Source organism: Lissotriton helveticus, chromosome 4_1, assembly GCF_964261635.1.
Source record: "Lissotriton helveticus chromosome 4_1, aLisHel1.1, whole genome shotgun sequence".
In the NCBI taxonomy this organism is placed as follows: Eukaryota; Metazoa; Chordata; class Amphibia; order Caudata; family Salamandridae; genus Lissotriton; species Lissotriton helveticus.
The window spans coordinates 1,569,641,082-1,569,660,953 of record NC_136063.1 but is presented as its reverse complement, the minus strand read 5'-3'; the positions used below and the strand labels follow the sequence as shown (position 1 = coordinate 1,569,660,953).

The 19,872-nt window shown below is 49.5% G+C and overlaps 1 protein-coding gene across 1 annotated transcript in view; it reads left to right on the top strand.

Annotated features, from left to right (window-relative positions):
- The window catches only part of HECW1 (HECT, C2 and WW domain containing E3 ubiquitin protein ligase 1), a 624,284-nt gene that overhangs the window by 205,384 nt on the left and 399,028 nt on the right, over positions 1-19,872 (top strand). Inside the window, exon 3 of the mRNA XM_078688193.1 lies at positions 1,465-1,559. Within this exon, the coding sequence (XP_078544319.1) occupies positions 1,465-1,559 (95 nt within the window). The remainder of the gene's footprint in view (positions 1-1,464; positions 1,560-19,872) is intronic.

Here is a 19,872-nt window from a genome sequence, read left to right as displayed (position 1 = left end):
GGAGAAGCAATATCAAAGAGCAATGTCCTGGGAATGGGTACCCTGGCATTAGCCAGCCCAGGTGGGTGGTGGTCCCAGGGCCATTATTGGCTCCAGGAGGCTAATTTGCCCTTGGGAGGTGATGATCCCCGAGGCTACAGGGGGGGAGGATCAGCTCAGCCCCTACATTATTTAAATTGAAAACCCAGGGAGGTGGCAGCTCCTGGGGCTGCAGGGGGTGTCTGTGCAGCCCCAGTTTTGTTTATAGATGAAGCCCTGGGAAGGTGGCAGTCCCCGGGGCATGGGGGGTTTAAGAGGCCTCCCTATTATTAAAACAATAAGCCCCAGGGAGGTAGTCGTATGAACGGGCCTCCCCCACTTTCATTTTTTTTAAGACGCCCCGGGGAGATGGTGGTCCCTGGGGCATTATTTAAAAAAATGCCCCCGAGACCTGAACCATCTGGGGGGTTGACAATAAACGAAGCGCAGGAGTTTGTACTTAATTTTTTTTAAAGGTTTTCAGCCAGATCTGTGGTTCTTGTCAAAATGATTTTTAAAAATGATTTTTTTGGCCCTGGCGGGTCTCAGTAGGCCCCCCCAAGAGGGCTAGGGAGTAAGGGTGTTTCTATCCTCTGCACCCTGTTCTTTTCCTTTTTTTGGGACTCATTTCAACTGAGTCCCAAGATGGCTGCCAACACTTCCTGGTTGAAGTGTTGGCAGCCAATTAAATTTCAGTAGGGTTTCAGTAGGTTTTTGGGCACCCAGATATCTATCTTTTTAAAATTTGAATATCTCTTTAACTACTGAACAGATTTAAACCAAAAAGCACACTTTCTGGACCAACATCTAGCTTTCCGCCAAATTTGGTGTAATTCCATTCAGTGGTTCGGGCTGTAAGTACATTTTGGGACCTCCTATTTTTCTGGGCCCCGGCTTGATGGATCACCCTGAAACTTTCAACACAGCAGCTGAACCAAAAAGGGGAAGCTTTGTGAAACCTTTGTGAAGATTAATCAAGTGGCACCAAACACGTTGGCAAAACAATAAACGATTTTCCTATGGAGACTTTAGTCCTAACTATAACTACATACAGTTGACTACCAGTAGGTAATATATATATATATATATATATATATATATATATATATATATATATATATATGGTGCTCTCCAGGGTCCCACATATATTCCAGGTTCCCTACTATATTTTGTGGATACCATTATGTGTATATGTATTTAAATATATAGAAGTGGATATCCTTAACAATTGGACTGGATCTGGGCTTACGTCAAACACATGTGGCTCAGAAGGAACTAAACAGCTGTATCGTACCAACACAACAATTTCTCATGCCTCAGTACACAAAAAATTTAAATCCTACAATATATCTCACCCTCCCAGAAAGCCTGCTCATGTTTCTATTTAAAAGGCCTTATATGGGTCTCACTTCTCTCACTCTCTCTTTCTCTCCCTTATCCTTTCAGCTGAAACAAAAATCTGTTTCAAGTATTACCATGGAGTCAGTGGAGCTCTTCGTGCAACGACTCCCAGCATCACTGTGAAAAATCCTTCTGCTCCTGTAAGTTCAACTGTGTTCTTGCTCCTCTATAGCTCTTGCTAAATGCTTTACTACTAACACATGTTTCTCCTGCTGTTTCTTCACCTATGTCTCTCCTATTATAAAGGCTTAGGGACAACTGCTAATCCAGCTGGACTATAATCAGTGGTGACTTAAAAATATATGTATTTTTAAAGCACAGTCATGCAAGGCTATTTAGAACAGATTTTAGCGTTACCCAACTCAATGGAACTTATTATTTTTACTTCTGGAAAATGGAAGACTGAGAGGACAGCCAGAATTCAAATATGTGCCTATTCAATTCAACACAGATCTCTAAAATTGATGCACTAGTCCACTGAGGCACCAGATTCAACTTCTATGTGCTTTCATTTGTCATATTACCTCAACTCTATTTTAGAATATGCTAGCTATTCCCTTAACACTAACACATTTACAATACATTCTGAGAAGCACTGGAAAAACCAATAGGACTGGCTTAATGTGACAGTGGATTCAAACGCAGGCTTCAGAAATTATTATTCCATGCTATAGTACATAAAACCTAGACCTACTAGCTGTACTAATGTTTGGTGGTATTAATGCTAATGGTAATGGCATTGATGATCGTATTGGTGATGTTTATGATGGTCATATTGGTGGTCGTGGTACTGGTATTGGTTGTGATGGAGATATTGGTGATGGCAGTAGCATTGGAGTATTGGCAGATGTAGTGTGATATTGGTGGTACTTATGTATGTTGGTGGAAGTATTGGTGGTGGTGATGGTGTGATATTTGTATTGATGGTATTGATGGTTTTGGTATTGATGATAGTGGTATTAGTAGTGGTGGTGTCGGTGGTATGGATATTGTTGGTCCTCCTACTATTGAAGATTGTGCCATTAGTGGTGATGGAATTGGTGGTATTGGTTGCAAATATGGCAGTGCAATTAATAATATTGGTAGTATTAGTGGGGGTTGTTTTATGGTAGAATTGTGGCACTGGTGGTGTCTGGTGGTTGTTGTCACACTAAAGGGTGTGCTATTGGTACCAGTGGTAGTGGTGGCATTGGGGGTGCTTTTATGGGTGGTAGCAGTCACATTAGTGTTTGTGGCAAGGGAGTAACTAGATAATATAAATACCCCCACTTTGAATCCAAGCTCTGATTGCACCAAGCAAGCAAGGCATGAGAGCCTGACCCTTCTGAGAAAAGCGCACTTGTCTCTTCCACTCCAGAATCGATCTAACTATAATTTCACCCTTCCATCCACCCCTTGATATTTACCATTTCACCTTAACATTTTCTTATCCATTCATTCTTTTATCCCTCATTCAATCTTTCACCAATCCATCCATCCATTGGCCATTCCATTCATTCATCAATCGGTCACTTGTAAAGCGCACTACTTACCCATGAGGGTCTCAAGGCGCTGAGGGGAGGGTGGTGCTGCTACTGCTCGAAGAGCCAAGTCTTGAGGAGTTTTCTGAAGGTGAGTAGGTCTTGGGTCCGTCGCAGGTGGTTATGGAGGGTGTTCCAGGTCTTGGCAGTGAGGAAGGAGAAGGATCTGCCACCGGAGGTGGTTCGTTGGATGCGGGGGATGGTTGCGAGGGCAAGGCTGGCGGAGCGGATCTGGCGGGTTAGGGTGTAGAAGCTGAGTCTGCTGTTCAGGAAGGCTGGTCCGGTGTTGTGGAGTGCTTTGTGTGCGTGGGTGAGGAGCTTGAAGGGGATCCTCTTGTTGACGGGGAGCCAGTGCAGGTGTCTCAGGTGGGGGGTGATGTGGCTTCAGCAGGGGATGTTGAGGATCAGTCGGGCGGAGGCGTTTTGGCTGCGTTGTAGTCGTCGTAGGTGTTTGGCAGGGATTCCTGCGTAGAGTGCGTTGCCGTAGTCCAGTCTGATGCTGACGAGGACTTGGGTCACCGTTCTTCTTGTTTCGGTCAGGATCCATTAGTAGATCCTGCGGAGCATGCGAAGGGTGTTGTAGCAGGCAGAGGAGATGGGGTTGAGTCGAGGATGAATCCTAGGATGTGTGTGTGGTCCGTGGGTGTTGGTGCTGTTCCCAGTGTGGTCAGCGACCAGGAGTCGTCCCAGGCAGAGGGGGTGGGGCCAAGGATGAGGATCTCTGTCTTGTCTGAGTTAAGTTTCAGACGGCTGCTCCTCATCCACTCGGCGACGACTTTCATTCCTTCGTGGAGGTTGGTTTTGGCGGTGTGCGGGTCCTTGGTGAGGGAGTGGATGAGCTGAGTGTCGTTGGCGTAGGAGATGATGTTAAGGTCGTGCTGGTGGGCCACTTGTGCGAGGGGGGCCATGTAGACGTTGAACAATGTCGGGCTGAGGGATGAGCCCTGGGGTACGCCGCAGTTGATGTCGGTGGCTTCAGATCGGAAGGGTGGGAGGCGGACTCTCTGGGTTCTGCCGGAGAGGAAGGACAGGGTCCAGTCCAGGGCTTTTTCTCGGATTCCGGCTTCTTGGAGGCGTGTCTTTAGTGTGTGGTGGCAGACTGTGTCGAAGGCGGCAGACATGTCCAGGAGGATGAGGGCTGATGTCTCGTCGTGGTCGAGTTGGCGCCTGTTGTCGTCTGTGGCGCGATGAGGGCTGTCTCTGTGCTGTGGTTTCGTCTGAAATGGACTGAGACGGGTCTAGGATGTTGTTCTCCTCGAGGTGGCAGGTCAGTTGCATGTTGGCGATTTTCTCGATGACCTTCATCGGGAAGGGGAGCAGGAAGATGGGCCAGAAGTTCTTGAGGTCCTTGGGGTCCGCCTTGAGTTTCTTGAGGAGGGCGTTGATTTCGGAGTGCTTCCAGCTTTCCGGGAATGTCGCTGTTTCGAAGGAGATGTTGATGACCTTCCGTAGTTGGGGTGCGATGGTTGCGTCCATTTTGTTGAATATGTGGTGTGGCAGGGGTCCGATGGTGATCCTGAGTGGATGGTGTTCATGGCCTTGCACGTCTCACCGTCTTTCACGTTGGACCAGAAGGTCAGGTGGTTGGTGCTGGTGGTGTTGGAGGGGGTGTTGGAGTCTGGCGCTGTCGGGGTGGTTGTGGTGTTGAGGCTGTCGCGGATGTCGGCTATCTTGCTGTGGAAGAAGGTAGCCAGTGAGTCGCACTGATCTTGTGAAGGCGGGATGTCGTTGGTGTTGGCGCTGGGGTTGGAGAGTTCATTCACTATGTTGAATAGCTCTTTGCTGTTGTGTGCGTTGTTGTCCAGGCGGGCTTTGAAGGAGGATCTCTTGGCTGTTCTTATGAGGTGGTGATGTCTGCGGATGGCGTCCTTGTGGGCTGCGTGGCTGTCCGGTGTGCATTCGTGGAGCCATTTCTTCTCCAGTTTCCGGCATGTGCGTTTGGAGGTCTGGAGCTCCTCGGTGAACCATGTGAATTTCTTGCTGGTGTGGTTGTTGGAGGTTTTCCTGAGAGGGGCGAGGAAGTTGGTGCAGTCATCGATCCACTGTCTGAGGTTGCTGGCGGCAGCGTCTGGGTCGGTGGGGTTGGTGGGGGGTTCTGGGTGAGGGTGGAGGTCAGCTGGTCTTCGGTGACTTTGCTCCAGCAGCGGCGGGGCAGCTGTTGGGTGCAGTAGTGCGTGGTTGGTTTTTGGAAGGTGAAATGGATGCAGCGGTGGTCGGTCCAGTGGAGTTCAGTGGTGTGGTTGAAGGCGACGTGGGTGCTTGTGGCGAAGACGGGGTCAAGCGTGTGGCCGGCGGCGTGGGTGGGTGCCGTGACGAGTTGTCTGAAGCCAAGGTTGGTGAGATTGTCGATGAGGGTGGCGGAGTTGGCGGTATCGTTCTTCTCGAAGTGGAAGTTCAGGTCCCCGAGGAGGATGTAGTCCGTGGAGGCGAGTGCGTAGGTGCTGGCGAGGTCGGCGATTTAGTCGCAGAACTGAGCTCAGGGTCCGGGGGGGTCTGTAGACGAGTGTTCCTCTGAGGGGGGTGTTGGGGTCGATGTGGATTCGGAAGTGCAGGTGTTCGGTGGTGTTGAGGCTGTCGTCTGCATGGGCGTAGCACTGGAGGGTGGACTTGTGGATGATGGCTAGACCTCCTCCAGTTCCATTGGCGAGGTCCCTGTGGGTGATCTTGTAGCCGTCCAGGATGGCTATGGCGATGTCGGGCGCCAAGGAGTCGTTCCACCAGGTCTCGGTCAGGAAGGCAACGTCTGGGGCGTAGGTGTCGAGCAGGTCCCAGAGCTCGACGGCGTGTTTGCGTGCGGAGCGGGTGTTGAGGAGGATGCAGCGAAGGAGGTTGGGTCCGGTCCCTGGAGGTTTGGTGGTTCTGTTGCAGGTGAAGTTGCAGGTGCGGCAAGAGAAAGGTCCGTGGGTGCGCTTCGGGGCGGCCTGGAAGCAGCGGTTGTCACGGACGGTGTTGAGTGCGAGGAGAGTGCTGGCGTCGTATCGGAGTCTGGCATCGTGGTGTGTGCGGGATCCAGGGGTTCTGGTGCTGGACGCGGTCCAGGCGCGGACGGGCGCAGACGGGCTTCCCTCTGGTGCGCCAGCGGCACGGCCGCGCAGCGGCTGGCATTTAAGGCGGGTAGGGAGAGAGGAGCAGCTGGGCGGTGGGAGCGTGGTGGCGAGGGGGTGGGCCGCAGGGGAGCACCGGCGGGAACGGGCTGACACAGCGGGAGGATCAGCGGCAGCAATGGAGGCGCTGGAGCACAGGTGCAGCTGTGCGGCAGCAGGGGAATGACCTGTCCTGAAAGCAGGGTCAGGGGTCACTCATATGTGCAGACATCCACCATCTATGCTTGCTTCCATTTATACATCCATCCACCTACACATCCATCTACTGACTCATCCCCCCATTTGTAAAGCCTTTCATACATCAGTTGATCCTCTTTCCCATCCATTCATCCCTCCAACATATTTACTTTGCTATCCATTCTCTCAGATTTTCATTTACTATGTCATCTATACATCCTCTCAAATTACCAATTACTCTGTCATCCATTTACTCACCCATCCACCCAGCCTCTTAGATTTCAATTTTCTCTGCCATCATTTCACCCACCCAGCCATCCTATCAGATTTCCATTTACTCAGCTATCCATACATCATCTATCCATCCTCTCAGCCATCCTAAGATCTCCATTTCCTCTGCGATCCTTTCATCCATCCATCCACCCACCCACCAATCCAAATCCATCCACACATATATGAGAGGCAACCAAACAGCAGTATTAGAAATAGTCACAACAAAGGCCAGTACAAACAACGCAATTCAATTCTCTGCTTCTGTATGTTCTTTTTATGTGTGCTTTTTTTCCTCTTAACAAGTGAGCAGAAAACACGCAGCCAATGCGTTTTGCCTATACAAGGCTTTTTAAGGGCCCAGAAGAGTATATTGGCAGTGGACACTAATTTTGGTTCACAACGTCACAGGGAATTATCCAGTTATTCAAAATTATCTGACAAGATGGTGTGTATTTCATTTTGTCTATTGCATTTAAAATCGTCAAAGCAGAAGTCAAGATGAGACGTCTCTCAAGACATATCCGCAAGTACAATTTCACCATTCAAAAAGCAGGAATTGTTTTGGGCATTCAGGAGTAAAGTATTTAAACCGTGTTGGGCATTGTCTGTTCAATAACGACAGCCAAGTTTGACGTGTGGTCAATTAAAGATCCATCCACTCAAATCCATCCATCCACCCAACCATTCATTCCAGATTTCCTTCTTTTCGTCCACCTACCAATCCTCTAAAATTTCCATCTTCTCTGCATCTTTTCATCCAATCATCCATCCTGTCAGATTTCCTTTCCCTCCCATCCATTCACCCTTACAGACTTTCACCCACCCATCCTTTCACTCACTCATCCAGCCAAACTTTCACCCACTCATCCATCCTTTTTACCCACTCACCCTTTTACCCAGACATCCATCATTTTACCCACCCATCCTTCCATTCTTTCATCCACCCAACCACCCGTTCATGCACTCATGCACCCATTCTTTCATCCACCTATCCTTTCACCAACTCATCTACCTATCCTTTCATCCACCCATCCTTTTACCAACCCATCCATCCATCCTTTTATCCACCCATATTTTTACCACTCGTCCATCATTAACTCTTTCACCCACTCATCCATCCTTTCACTTACTCATGCATCCACCCGCCCATCATCCTTTCCCTTTTCTATCAGCTTATGTTTATTTCTACCTTTTTTAGCAATAATTATAAGCTTTTATCTGCCAAATTGCAAAAGGAAGAGGCCCATAAAGAACCCTACCCCACACTGTAGCTGGTAAAGCCAGTGGTTCACACACCCCTGGGGGCATATTACCAACAACTAGCGATAATTATCGCTGTGTTGGCTTATCGGCAATATTTCTATCGCCGCCCTTCACCTGTTTTTATCGCTGAGATACCTTGCTATTAGCAAGGTTTATCTCAGGAGCGATAGAAAACAGGCGAAATGCGTGAATATCGCTGTCAATACAGCGATATTCAGGCATTACCATGACAATGCTATTAGCCATGTTATCCACCTCTCATTGGATAACATGGCTAAGAACTGGTCAGGGCAGGCGTTAGCTTTTGGAGATATTCGCGCTTAGCGCAAATATTTCCAAAACTACGCCTGTGGCGATGGCGATTGCAGCGACTGTTTTCAGTCGCTGATATTTTGGCACGCCCACTTTGCATGTCATTAGTGATAATTATCGCTGACATGCAAAGTGGGCCCCAAAATGCCCGCTATCATCTACAAGCTGTCGCTAACTGGTGTTAGCGACAGCTTGGTAATAGGGCGAAAAAATTATCGCCGCTTCAGCGGGAAAAAGTCCCGCTAATGCGGCGATAATGGCCTTTGGTGATATGCCCCCAGGTTCGTGATAATCATGGAGGTGGTATTATTTGTGGTTCTGGTGTTACTGTTTGTGGCATTAAAGGTGGTGATGGTGATATTGGTGGTAGTGACTTATGGTAGAGGGTACTTGTGGTGGGATTGTGATGTAGATGGTGATAGTAGATGTCATATAATCTGTGGTGGTGGTACTGTTTGACTAGTGATTTTTAATGGTATTGGAGGTGTGTTTTATTGCTGGAGGTGTGGTATTAGTGGTAGTAGCACTGGTGGTGTCTGTGGTAGTGGATATATTTTTGGTGGTACATTGGTGGTGTTGATATTGATTGTAGGGGTAATATTGGTCATGATGAGGTATTGAAGGTGGTGTAGTATTGGTGGTGTTAGTTTTGGTGATAGTGTGGTAATGGGTTGGTGTAGGATTAGTGGTTGTGTGATATTGATGGAGCGGTGCTGTGGGTAGTCGTAGTGGTGGGGTGTCGATAGTGATAGAAGAATGCCTGACTAATGTGATTAAGTTGAACTTGTTAGTCTCAAAGTCTGTGTGGAGGAACTGTTCATCTTTAATCAGCTAGTTCTAAATGGCATGAAGAAAAAGTGTTTCAGGTTACTGTAAAAGAAAAGCATGGTAATGTCTTTTTCTGTAGGCTTGCTGCAAGACCCAAGCATGTTTCACATTGAAACTGAAGCTGGGGAGGAGGAGCTTGGCGGGCATCCGAGATGGCCGCATGAGCACAGCGCTCCCCGGACCCCCGCCGCTCCCGGCATAATATCCTGCATAAATCCTGATTTTTCACGAGGATTTGTATAGAGGACATTGGGCTGATCTACCTGGACCTTTCAGAAATTTATTTTGACACCGGGTGCCTGAGTTACGGTGATTCGAACTTTTGGGCTCCGCCCTTGAGGTGCGCCCGGGACTGGGTGAGGTTCAGTGGCCGTCTTGGAGTTGAACAACAACGGCAGGGGGATTGGACTTGTGGGTCCCCTTCTTAAGTTTCGGTTTCGATTCTGCCTCTGACTGGGACATCGGCGAGAGGATCGGGCCAGAGCTGGGTCCGGGACACGAGTCGGCTGTCGGGCCTTTGGCTGGACTATTCTCCTATTTGGCTGTCCCTATCCTAGTGGTACCCTTGTTGCGGTCCTTTCGTCCCGAGGCCTCCCTTTCTGTTGCCCGGTCCGTTGACCCTGGTGAATCTCCTTGTGACGCATCTCCAAAATGGCGGGCAGAGGGGACCGGGAGACGCGGAAGACGAAGACACCTCTGCGCGGGGGTCCGGTCCAATCTAACGTCATGGACCGTTATACCCACTCTAAGGGGTCCCCCGGAGCTGCCCTGCCCGGTCCCAGTGCATCTGACCACGTCGTGGATGCATCGACGGAGCCTTCCTTGCAGGACATCATGGGCGCCATTTCTGGCATGAGGGAGTCGATAGGCCAACAATATGAAACCTTGGCCCACAAAATTGACACCGTGGCCATCGATGTGAACTTAATTCGAGCCGATCTCTCAAAAACGAACGAAAAGGTGAAGTCATTGGACATCAAATCCTCCAGCCTCACGGCGGACGTCTCTGAGATACAGACGGAGATTGGCAATCTCCGTAGGGTGAACGATTTCATGACCCGGCGCTTGGACGATTTTGAGAACAGGGCACGCCGCTGTAATGTTCGCGTGGTTGGTGTTCCGGAGAATCTGGAACCCCACTCGGTTGATCTCCTGGTTGAAGACCTGATCCTAAACCACCTCTCTCCATCTGGCCTTAGTAAATTTTTCGCAGTGGAGCGTGCACATCGTGTTCCGGGGGGCCAGGGTAAGCCAGGTGCCCCGCCGAGACCTATTGTCGCAAAACTTTTCCACTATAGGGATCGGGACGCTATCCTGCAGGCCTCACGGGTGAAGGGCCCGGTGGCCTTTGAGAATGCCACGGTGAACTTTTATCCGGACTTTTCCCAACAGGTCCAGAAGCAGCGGATGGGATTTCGTGGTGCTAAGAAGCGTCTTAGGGACATGGGGATGCGCTACGCTATGCTTTTTCCGACCAGGCTGCGGATTGAGTTTAATGACCGAACTTTCTTCTTTGATCGGCCGGATGCTGTGAATGACTGGCTGGACTCCTTGCCTGGCCAACCTCCTGAGACTGAGTCCGATGCCCACCCGGGCGGTGCTGAAGGTGGTGTAGAGAGCTGAACATTTCGTCTTTGCCTGGTGCCTTGTTTTGAATAACTCTTTCCAGGAGTGTATGCCTCCGTTCCTCTACTGCTTATGTGATTTGACGTATGGGTTTTTTTTTTCTCGTTATTGGTCTTGATCGGGGTGGCGGGTGGGACGGAGCCTTTCCTCCTCCAGGGTCTTTGTGTAGAATAGGGGTTCTTGGGCGACAGGCACACTGCAGGTTGGGGTGGCTTTTTAGCTTTTTGCAGGGGTGCAGGGTGGGGGTGTTTTGTTGTTATTTGGGGGGTGGGCGGTTGGGAAGTTCGTTGTTTGTGTGTTCTGTTTTCAAGGCGACTTTCTCCTGTATTTGAAGATGTTTCTTGTGTCCGGCTCATTGGTGGGGGGTTTTGGCTTTGCTGGGTGGGATGGTGGGTAGCGGGTTGAGATTTGTTTCGTGGAACGTCAACGGTCTGGGTGATCGTATCAAACGGAGTGTGGTGTTGAGATGTATATGACGTTTATCTCCTGATATTGTTTTCCTGCAGGAGACTCATTTGGTAGGCAATGTTTGTCATGCGATGAATAGGTGGGGCTATCGCCTCGTAGCACATTCAGGGTTCACCTCGGGTTCTAGGGGTGTGGGTATCCTTGTTCGGGCTTCCCTCCCCCTAGCTATTGACGATGTGATTCAGGATGATCGAGGGCGATATGCTGTCCTTGTGGGTCGCTATGAGGGTCGTGCCCTCTCCCTCTTTACTGTTTACGTGCCCCCCGGCTTGCAGACTTCTACCTTTTTCGATTTGGGCCGTGTGTTGTTGGACCTCCCTGATAGTACTCTCTTTCTGGCTGGTGATTTTAATTCGGTGTTCTCCGGTCTCCACGATCGCCACCCCCCTAGAGATACTCCTGCGGCCCAACAGTGGTTGGGTGGGTTTTTGGATACCTTTGGCCTGGTGGATTGCTGGAGGCTTTTGCATCCTACTCAGCTTCAATACACCTTTCATTCTGGGGCCCATGGGAGTCTGTCTAGGCTGGATTATTTTCTGATGCCTGCGGCTCAGTCGCCAGCGGTGCGTGAGATTGTACACCTACCCAGGGGTATTTCTGACCACTCTCCGCTCTGGCTCCGTTTTGAGGTTGGAGTGGAGACAGTGGGCTGGGTGGCTCCCATCAATCCGTGGTACCTTACCTCCCCCGAGACCCGCAGCCTTTTGCTTCAGTCTTTGGACGCATATTTTCTGGATAACGAGGGGTCGGTTTCCTCAGCTGTGTCCCTGTGGGAGGCCTTTAAGACGGTGATTCGTGGGCAGGCCCTCTCCCTTATTGTTGAAGCTAAGAGGGCGAGGAATAGGGAGGTGGTGGACCTTGAGGGGGAGATTTCTGCATTGGAGGATGCTTTGGAATCTGGTGTCACGTCTGCGAAACTCCACGCCCTGGGTCTGAAACAATTTGCCTATAAATCTATGGTCACGGATGCTGCTAAAGTGATGTTTCGGGAGCAACAGGGTCGTTTGTATGATGTGGGGGACAAAGCGGGTAAATTGCTGGCATGGCTGGATAAGAAGGAGAGAGCTAATCGTGTGGTGCCCGTGATTCAGTCTTCGAGTGGTGAGAGTGTAACGGACCCGATTGGAATAGTTGACTGTTTTGCTGAGTACTTCCATGTGGTTTATACCCCTGTGTCTGTGAGGGATGTGGCTGACTCTCGCCTTCTATTGCGTGATATAGCTCTGCCCAGTGTCTCCGACTTGGATCGTGTAGCGTTGGATTCCCCCTTTACTGTTGATGAGATAGCTACTGCCATCCGTTCACTCCGTTCGGGCAAAGCGTTGGGCCCGAACGGATTGCCAATTGAACTGTACAAGTTGCGTCCCGACAGAGTGGCGCCATATCTTCGCGCCATGTTTCTGGAGTCCCGGGAACGGGGTATTCTCCCATATGATCAGCGACTGGCCACGATAGTTGTCATCCCTAAGGATGGTAAACCGCGGGATCTTTGTTCATCCTACAGGCCCATATCCCTGCTGAATGTTGAGCCCAAGGTATTGGCGAAACTCCTGGCGTCCCGCCTCCTGTCGGTCATTGGTGGCTTGGTCCATCCAGATCAATCCGGATTTATCCCGCATCGCAACACGGCTCTTAACCTACGTCGTCTCCACGGTGCGATTGCGAGGGCGGGGCTTCTGACGGAGCCGGCCATTTTGGCATCGTTGGATGCCTCAATGGCTTTTGACACTGTGGAATGGCCTTATCTTTGGGCGGCTCTTGAGAAATTTGGTTTTGGGCCTGAGTTTATTGGTTGGATCAAGTTATTATATGCTGAACCTCTGGCGCAAGTAGTGGTAAATGGTAGAGTTTCGACCCCTTTCACCCTTGGCAGGGGTACCCGTCAGGGCTACCCCTTGTCTCCGTTGCTTTTTGCACTCGCCTTGGAACCATTAGCTGCCTGGCTTCGGTGGGAGCCTTCGCTTAAGGGGATTCGCTGGTCACCGGACTTTGAGGACCGCGTCTCACTTTACGCGGACGACATTCTTTTATATCTCACCTCCCCGCGTAAATCTCTGACTGTTTTATTTGATGTTCTCACTTCATTTGGTGCCAACTCAGGCCTCGTTATTAACTGGGCCAAGTCCTGCGTGTATGTTCTTTCGGGTGTTTTACCCCCATTGCCGAGCAGACTTCCTATCCAGGTGGTCCAGTCTGGCTTCAAATATTTAGGGATTTTCATTACGCTGGACCCCTCGCTCCGATTTGAGCGGAATCTCCTCCCCCCGTTGCTTAGATTGCGATTGGACGTGGCCCGTCGGCGTAAGCTTCCTTTGTCTCCTCTGGGCAGGGCGGCTCTGTTTAAAATGATGTCCTTGCCGCGGTTCCTCTACGCGCTCCAGAATTCCTATGACGATATCCCCAAGACCTATTTCCGAGAGATCGAGAGTCTTCAAAGGCAACTGATTTGGGACGGGCGTCCACGTATTGCCCTCGCGAAGCTCACCATCCCTTGGTACGACGGGGGAATGGCGCTCCCCGATATCAGGCGATATTATTGGGCTTCCCAGTTGTCTGCTATTAATCACGTGATGTTTTCACCGGATCGAAATTCTGCATTCGAGATGGATAGACTCCAGCTGCCGGGTGGGGACTTTAATAGAGTGCTTTATTCTCGATCAGCCGGGCGCCATCTTGTGGGCCCGTCCAGGATTGCAGTGACTGTGTGGCGAGCCGCGAATGTGAGTTTGGGATGGGAGGGTCGAATGACACTGGCGACGCCGCTTTATGCCTCGGAACGTTTGGGGTGTCTCTGGTCTACTAAGGGCTTTGACCGCTGGGATATGATTGGGATATGTAAGGTGGGTGATGTATGTTCGAAAGGTAGTGTGAAGTCGTTCCAGGCCCTCCAGGCGGAATACGGTTTGAATAGTAGGGAATTTTTTCGTTATCTGCAGGTCCGACACGCCCTCGCCTCAGTCTTGACCCCTGACGAGGCCCTGCCCGAGTCTTCCCCCCTCGAAGATCGTGTCCTTGATGGCCACCTGCCTGATAGCACTATTTCCCTGATCTATAAGAAGCTGATCAATCATCGGGCGGACTTGTTGGTCCGACTTCGGGAGGTTTGGGTCGGCGATGGGTTGGAACTGGACGACGAGGATTGGCAATCGGCACTCTCCTCTCCCAAGGAGGTAGCCATTCCTGCCCGTCTCCGTTTGGTTCAACTTAAAATCCTTCATCGAGTGTACGTCACTGGTCCGCGTCTGGTGACGATGGGCTTTTCCCTGGATGGGTTATGTAAGCGTGGTTGTGGGTCGAGTGCCACTTTTTTACACATGCTTTGGGAGTGCCCGGTTGTGGCGGTTTATTGGACTGCTGTGCTTGAGGTGATGACTGCTGTGACTGGTGTTGCCCTGCGGCCGGAGCCACGACGGTGTCTGTTGAATGTGTGGGAGCCCACTGACTATTCTGTAGCCCAGACCAGATGGGCTACCTTGGGTTACATGATTGCGAAACGGAACATTGCGCAACTCTGGGGCGCATCCAGGCCCCCTGAGGTCTCGAAATGGGAGGACAACATGGACTGGTCCATGTTTCGTGAGAAGACTGTATATGTGGCCAGGGGCAGACCCAGGGCGTGGACGAAGATTTGGGGCCAGTGGAATGAATATCGTGGGGATATCTGTACCCCTTCCCTTGTAGGCACTACTGATGTTGTCCTATCTCCCTAGGCGAGCGTTCCCGGAACCTTTTCATACTGTTTTGTGAATTTCCGATTCTCCCCGCTGCTCCCCCCCCCCGACCTTGTTAGAGCCTCAGGGCTCTTGGCATGTTCTCCTGATTGTAGACCATCCCCTCCGTTCTCTGGGCTGACCTTGATTACTGTGCATTCGCCTTTTTAGTGTTTGTTTTTCTTTTTGTATAAAATAAAAATTCAATATGCTCTGTGATATGTTGGGAGTAATGCTTGGTACTTGATTTGTGCCTGACCACGGGAGTACATTTCTAATTCATGCCTTGTGCCTTATTATTAGCAGCCAGCCCGTGAGGTTGTAGGCCCATTCTTGTATTTTTCTATGCTTGCTCAAATAAAGGTTTTTGAAAAAAAAAAAAAAAAAAAAAGAAACTGAAGCTGGAATATTTGAAGACTTACTATCAGGAGCCTTCATTATAGTCATGTGTTTGTTTAAATGTGAAAAACATAGAACTGTGTTTATATGTGAAATAAACAATAGATGGCAAGAACGCCTTCAGTATAGTCCAGCTCTTGTTTCCATGCTGCACAAACAAAAGAAGATGGGACTATAATGGAGTCTTTCTTACTAGCTTCAGTTCACCTAGAAACAAACCCAAGACTGTATTGAAGGGATTACTAGGGAACCTTAATTATAGTCCTTGATAGAAATTGGATTCCTGGTTGACTGGGTTGCAGGCCTTGGTCGAGCAGTAACCACCATCCTAGACAGGGTAAGTCACAAATACACCCCTATCTGGCACTTACTAGCCATGATTGTAATGCCTGCTTTCCACATACCATGGGGCACTTTCTGCAAGTGGAAAAGGTGGTCCTTCCAGCTGCTAATGAAGACAGCTATGTCATAAAAGTTAGCAGTACTGAAGGCCTCCATGACAACCAAAACCGGGGTTCACCAGCCTCTGAAAGGTGGCAGGGGCATTCTTTAATGCAAAGAGCATCACTTTGAATCAATAGTGTCCCTCTTGAGTGGAGAAGGCTGGCCTTTCCATGGCTTCTCCAGTTAGAGCAATCTGCCAGTACCCTGTAGTCAGAGCAAAGGTACTCAGGAACTGGCAGCCCCTATACTACCAATTAGAGCATTTTCCCGGGGAATAGGGTGAACATCAGTCTTGGTGACTGAGTTGAGCCCTTGTAATCCACACAGAACCAGAGTTATGAAGTAGTGCTCGGTGGGGCAGCTTTAGTTACTAGCACCACAGGGCTGGACTCAATTACTCCCAACTCCAACATCTTGGAGACCTCCTACTTAATGCAGACCCTCACTTTGTCAGACAGTCTGTATATTTTGCTTTTGGCAGAGGGGCTATCTCGTGTGTCAATGTCATGGGTGCATAAATGTGTAACCCCAGGAGTGAGGGAAAAGAGAGAGGAGAACTGACCCAGCAAGTGATGACAGCCCCTCTGCTGTTCTGATGTCAGGGTTGGGGAAAGGTTTGCACCTTCCACTGATCCATCCTTCTCTTTGGATCCTAGGAGTTTAGGGAGAGGTTTACACTCCCCTTCCTCCCCACCCTCTTCCAGCAACAACATGGTGACCTCAGACCTCTCAAAGTGTGGCTTGAGCCAGTTGATATGGAGAACCCTTTGGGGGTGCCAGGGGTCTTGAGGTCCACCAAGTAGGTGGCCTCCCCCTTTCTTTCAACTATCTCATAAGGCCCAGTCCACTGGTCCTGGAGGGCCCTGGGCTGCACTGGCTCCATCATACATACTTTTTGTCTGGGTTGGAATTTCAGAGGGATAGTCGTCTGGTTATACCACTGCTTTATTACCTCCTGGCTGGCCTCCAAGTTTTCAGGAGCTTGCTTCTAAAACTTGGCCATCTGGCTACATAGGGCTAGAATGAAGCTAACCACACCCTGGGGATGTTTCTTAGAAGCTTGCTCCCAGCCCTCCCTAACCAGGCAGTTCCTTGATCATGCCCTGGAGGGTCTTGTTGAATCTCTCAACAAACCCATTGGTTTGTGGATGGTAGGGTGTGGAAAACCTGTAAGTCCACACTCTTTCCATAATGACTGCATATAAGCAGACATGAAGTTTGTGCACCTGTCAGACAACACTTCTCGGGGAAGCCCACTCTGGTGAAAAAACATCCCCGTAAGGGCCTTAGCCACTGCAGGTGCAGTTGCAGTCCTCAGAGAAATAATCTCTGGTTATCTTGTGGCATAATCAGCCAGGACTAGGATAATCATGTTGCTGAGGCTATCTGGGGATCTATGGGTACTACAATGTTGATGCCCATCCTTTCAAAGAGGGCGCAATAGACAGGTGAGGTATTCTAGGGAGCTTTCAGCTTCTGCAGTGTTCTTGCTGACCTGGCAGATCAAGCAAGTCCCATGGGATGTATTTGAGGAAATCTTCATCCAGGGCAAGTAAAAGTGAGGGACAAGCCTTGCAGCAAAGGTCTTGACTTGCCCCAGATTTCCTGCCAGGGGGTTTTCATGAGCCAGCTCCTGAAAGAACCCTCTGTTGCATTGGGAGAACTACCAGCCCTCGTGTTGCCCCATGCACAAGTACCCTAGGCTCACTATATAGGAGGCCATCCTCCCAATAGATGCAGTATTTTCCAGGGGCATCACGAGCTGCCTGGGATTTGGCCTGTTGCCTCATGCCCTCCAGGGTTGGACACTACTTTAGTGCCTTACATAACTCTTCCCTTCTGCCTGCCATCCAGCAAGTTCAGGTAGGTCACCAAGGGAGGCATTGCCCTCTCTAGTGGGCTCCAGGGAAACCTAATCTGGCGCCCCATCCATCTCGTCTGGGAGATATTCAGCAGCTGGTTTCTGACACAGCTTTTACTTTCCTCTTCTGACAGCTGTCTGGGCCATTTTTCTAGGCTCCAAACTTCCTTGACTCCCTTCCTGGGCAGCCATGGACCAGGTGGTTGTACAAATCCACTTAGACAACCCTAACATTTCCTGGTGTGACCTGAGCTCCACCTCCTTTCAGGTAGTGTGCTCAAGATCATTCCCTAATAAACAATCCACAGGCATGGCAGGGCTCACAGCAACCTTCAGAAGATCTGAGACCCCCTGCCCACTTAAATGGAACAAAAGCTACTGGGCAGTGATCCTCCCAGTTGTCTGCTACTTAAACCTGGTGGTTTGTATGGGGTATGATCTGTTCTGGGGCCAACAGCTGTGTCCCTCAGAGCCTCAACTCATTGTCCATTGATGGTGACCAACTGCCTATGCTTTGCAGTATTGGAAGGCATGTGGGCTTTGGGCACCATCTCTATATCACCCAAGGACACTAGGGTAACCTCACTGACCCCCCTCACTTACTGGGACAAACTCCTCTCCAAGTATTACACTAGCCAACCTTGGTGTCGTTCTTCCACCTTCCCTCTTAGGACACTTGGGATCACCCTTGTAATGTCCATACTCATAACACTCATAGCACGTGGGGGTTTTAGTCTGATTTTTATCAGAGAAGCCTTTCCTTTGGTGGACACATTGGGACTGGGACCCTTTCCCTTGATAACTATTTTAGGGGCCTCGAGAGAACTTCTTTTTATCTCCCCCCTCCTTCTCCTGGTGGGAACCCTGATCACCCTTTTGGGAGTCCCCCCTCCCCCAGATTCCTTCTTGGTCACTCTGGGGGCTGACCTAGATGTCAGCTTCCTGTGGCCAGTTAGCTTTTTTTCAATTAGGTGTTGACGCACCTTTAGAAAACAAATATCAAGCATGTGATTCCCCATAATCAGGTTGTAAAGGCCAGTATAATCTACTTTCCTGCCCCTCACCCAGCCCTTCAGTGCCTTGCTGGAATAGTTTAGAAAGTTTACTCAGGTCTGTGTGGGAAGTTTGTGACAACCTCTGATCTTCTGTCTGTACCTCTCAGGGGTCAACCCAAATTTACTAGCAGGTAGGGCCTTCATGGGAGTGAATCTGTGTCTGGATTTCTACCTCTAGTGTTAGGAGTGTGTCCCTCGCCATCATGAGCATGTACATCCACAAGCTACACCAAGAACTCCTCAGGAACCTTGTGCACACTTAGAGCCACTTCATATGCTGCTCCAAATCCTCCTCCTCATCTAACTCTTCCTGCTCATAATCTGTTGGGGTCTAGTGGGCCTCTGCCCATGCCCTCAAGGCCTTTTGGAACTCTGCCTTTTTAGTGCTCCTCTTATCCGGCTCCTCTCCTGACAAAACTGAGCTGGGCCATGGTTTAGCTTCCCAGGTTGACCAGCTCAAACTGCATCTTGGCAGGTGGTGTCAAAGATGAAACAGCCAGGTAGAGAAAGAATGAATTTGGAAAAAGCAAAAAAGCCAATCAGGGAGAATTTACTCAAATTGGTTGTAGATATAGAACACTAGTGTACATCAAATCATTGTATGGCACTGCACAAACACATGTCCTATCCTCACCACTGATCACCAATGTTCGAAATTGGGTTTCTGGTTGGCAGAGGTATGCACCCTGTCCAAGCATGAACCAAAGTTCTAGTCGGGGTAAGTGAGATACACACTAAAAGTTAACTTGTGCTCACACTCTGGTAGCTTGGTGCAGAGCAGTCAGGCTAAACGGAAGATGCAATGTGTAAAGTATTTGTGCAACACAACAAACAGTAACACAATTAAAACACCACAAAAATAAACCATACCAGTTTAGAAAAATAAATTATGATTTTATAAATAAAACAAGACCAAAATGACATGAATCCAATAAGTAGAAATCGAGATATGAATTTTCCAAGAATGAAACTGGGGTACTTGTCCTGGTCAAGCAGTAACCACCATCCTAGTGAGGGTAAGTAACAAACACACCCTAAAGTAACCTGCGCTCACCTTCTGGTAACTTGGCACAGAGCCATCAGGATTAACTTAAAAGTATTTGTGCAACACATCAACAGGTAAAACAGGGAAAACACCACACAAAAAGACTCCACACCAAGTTAGAAAAATAGATCTTAATTTAATAAATAAAACAAGATCCAAACAACACGAATCCAATAAGTAGAACGTCTATTTAGTATAAACTGTAAAATAGCACTTAGAAAGAGTAATCGCTCATCTGGGATATCTGGTCTGGTCGCGCTGGACCGGAATAAAGTCATAAGTTCAGGCCCACCACGATAGAGCATGGTCCGGATACATGGACCCCGTGAGGCCTGCTGAATAAAAGTACCATAATCCTGTTTGCATTG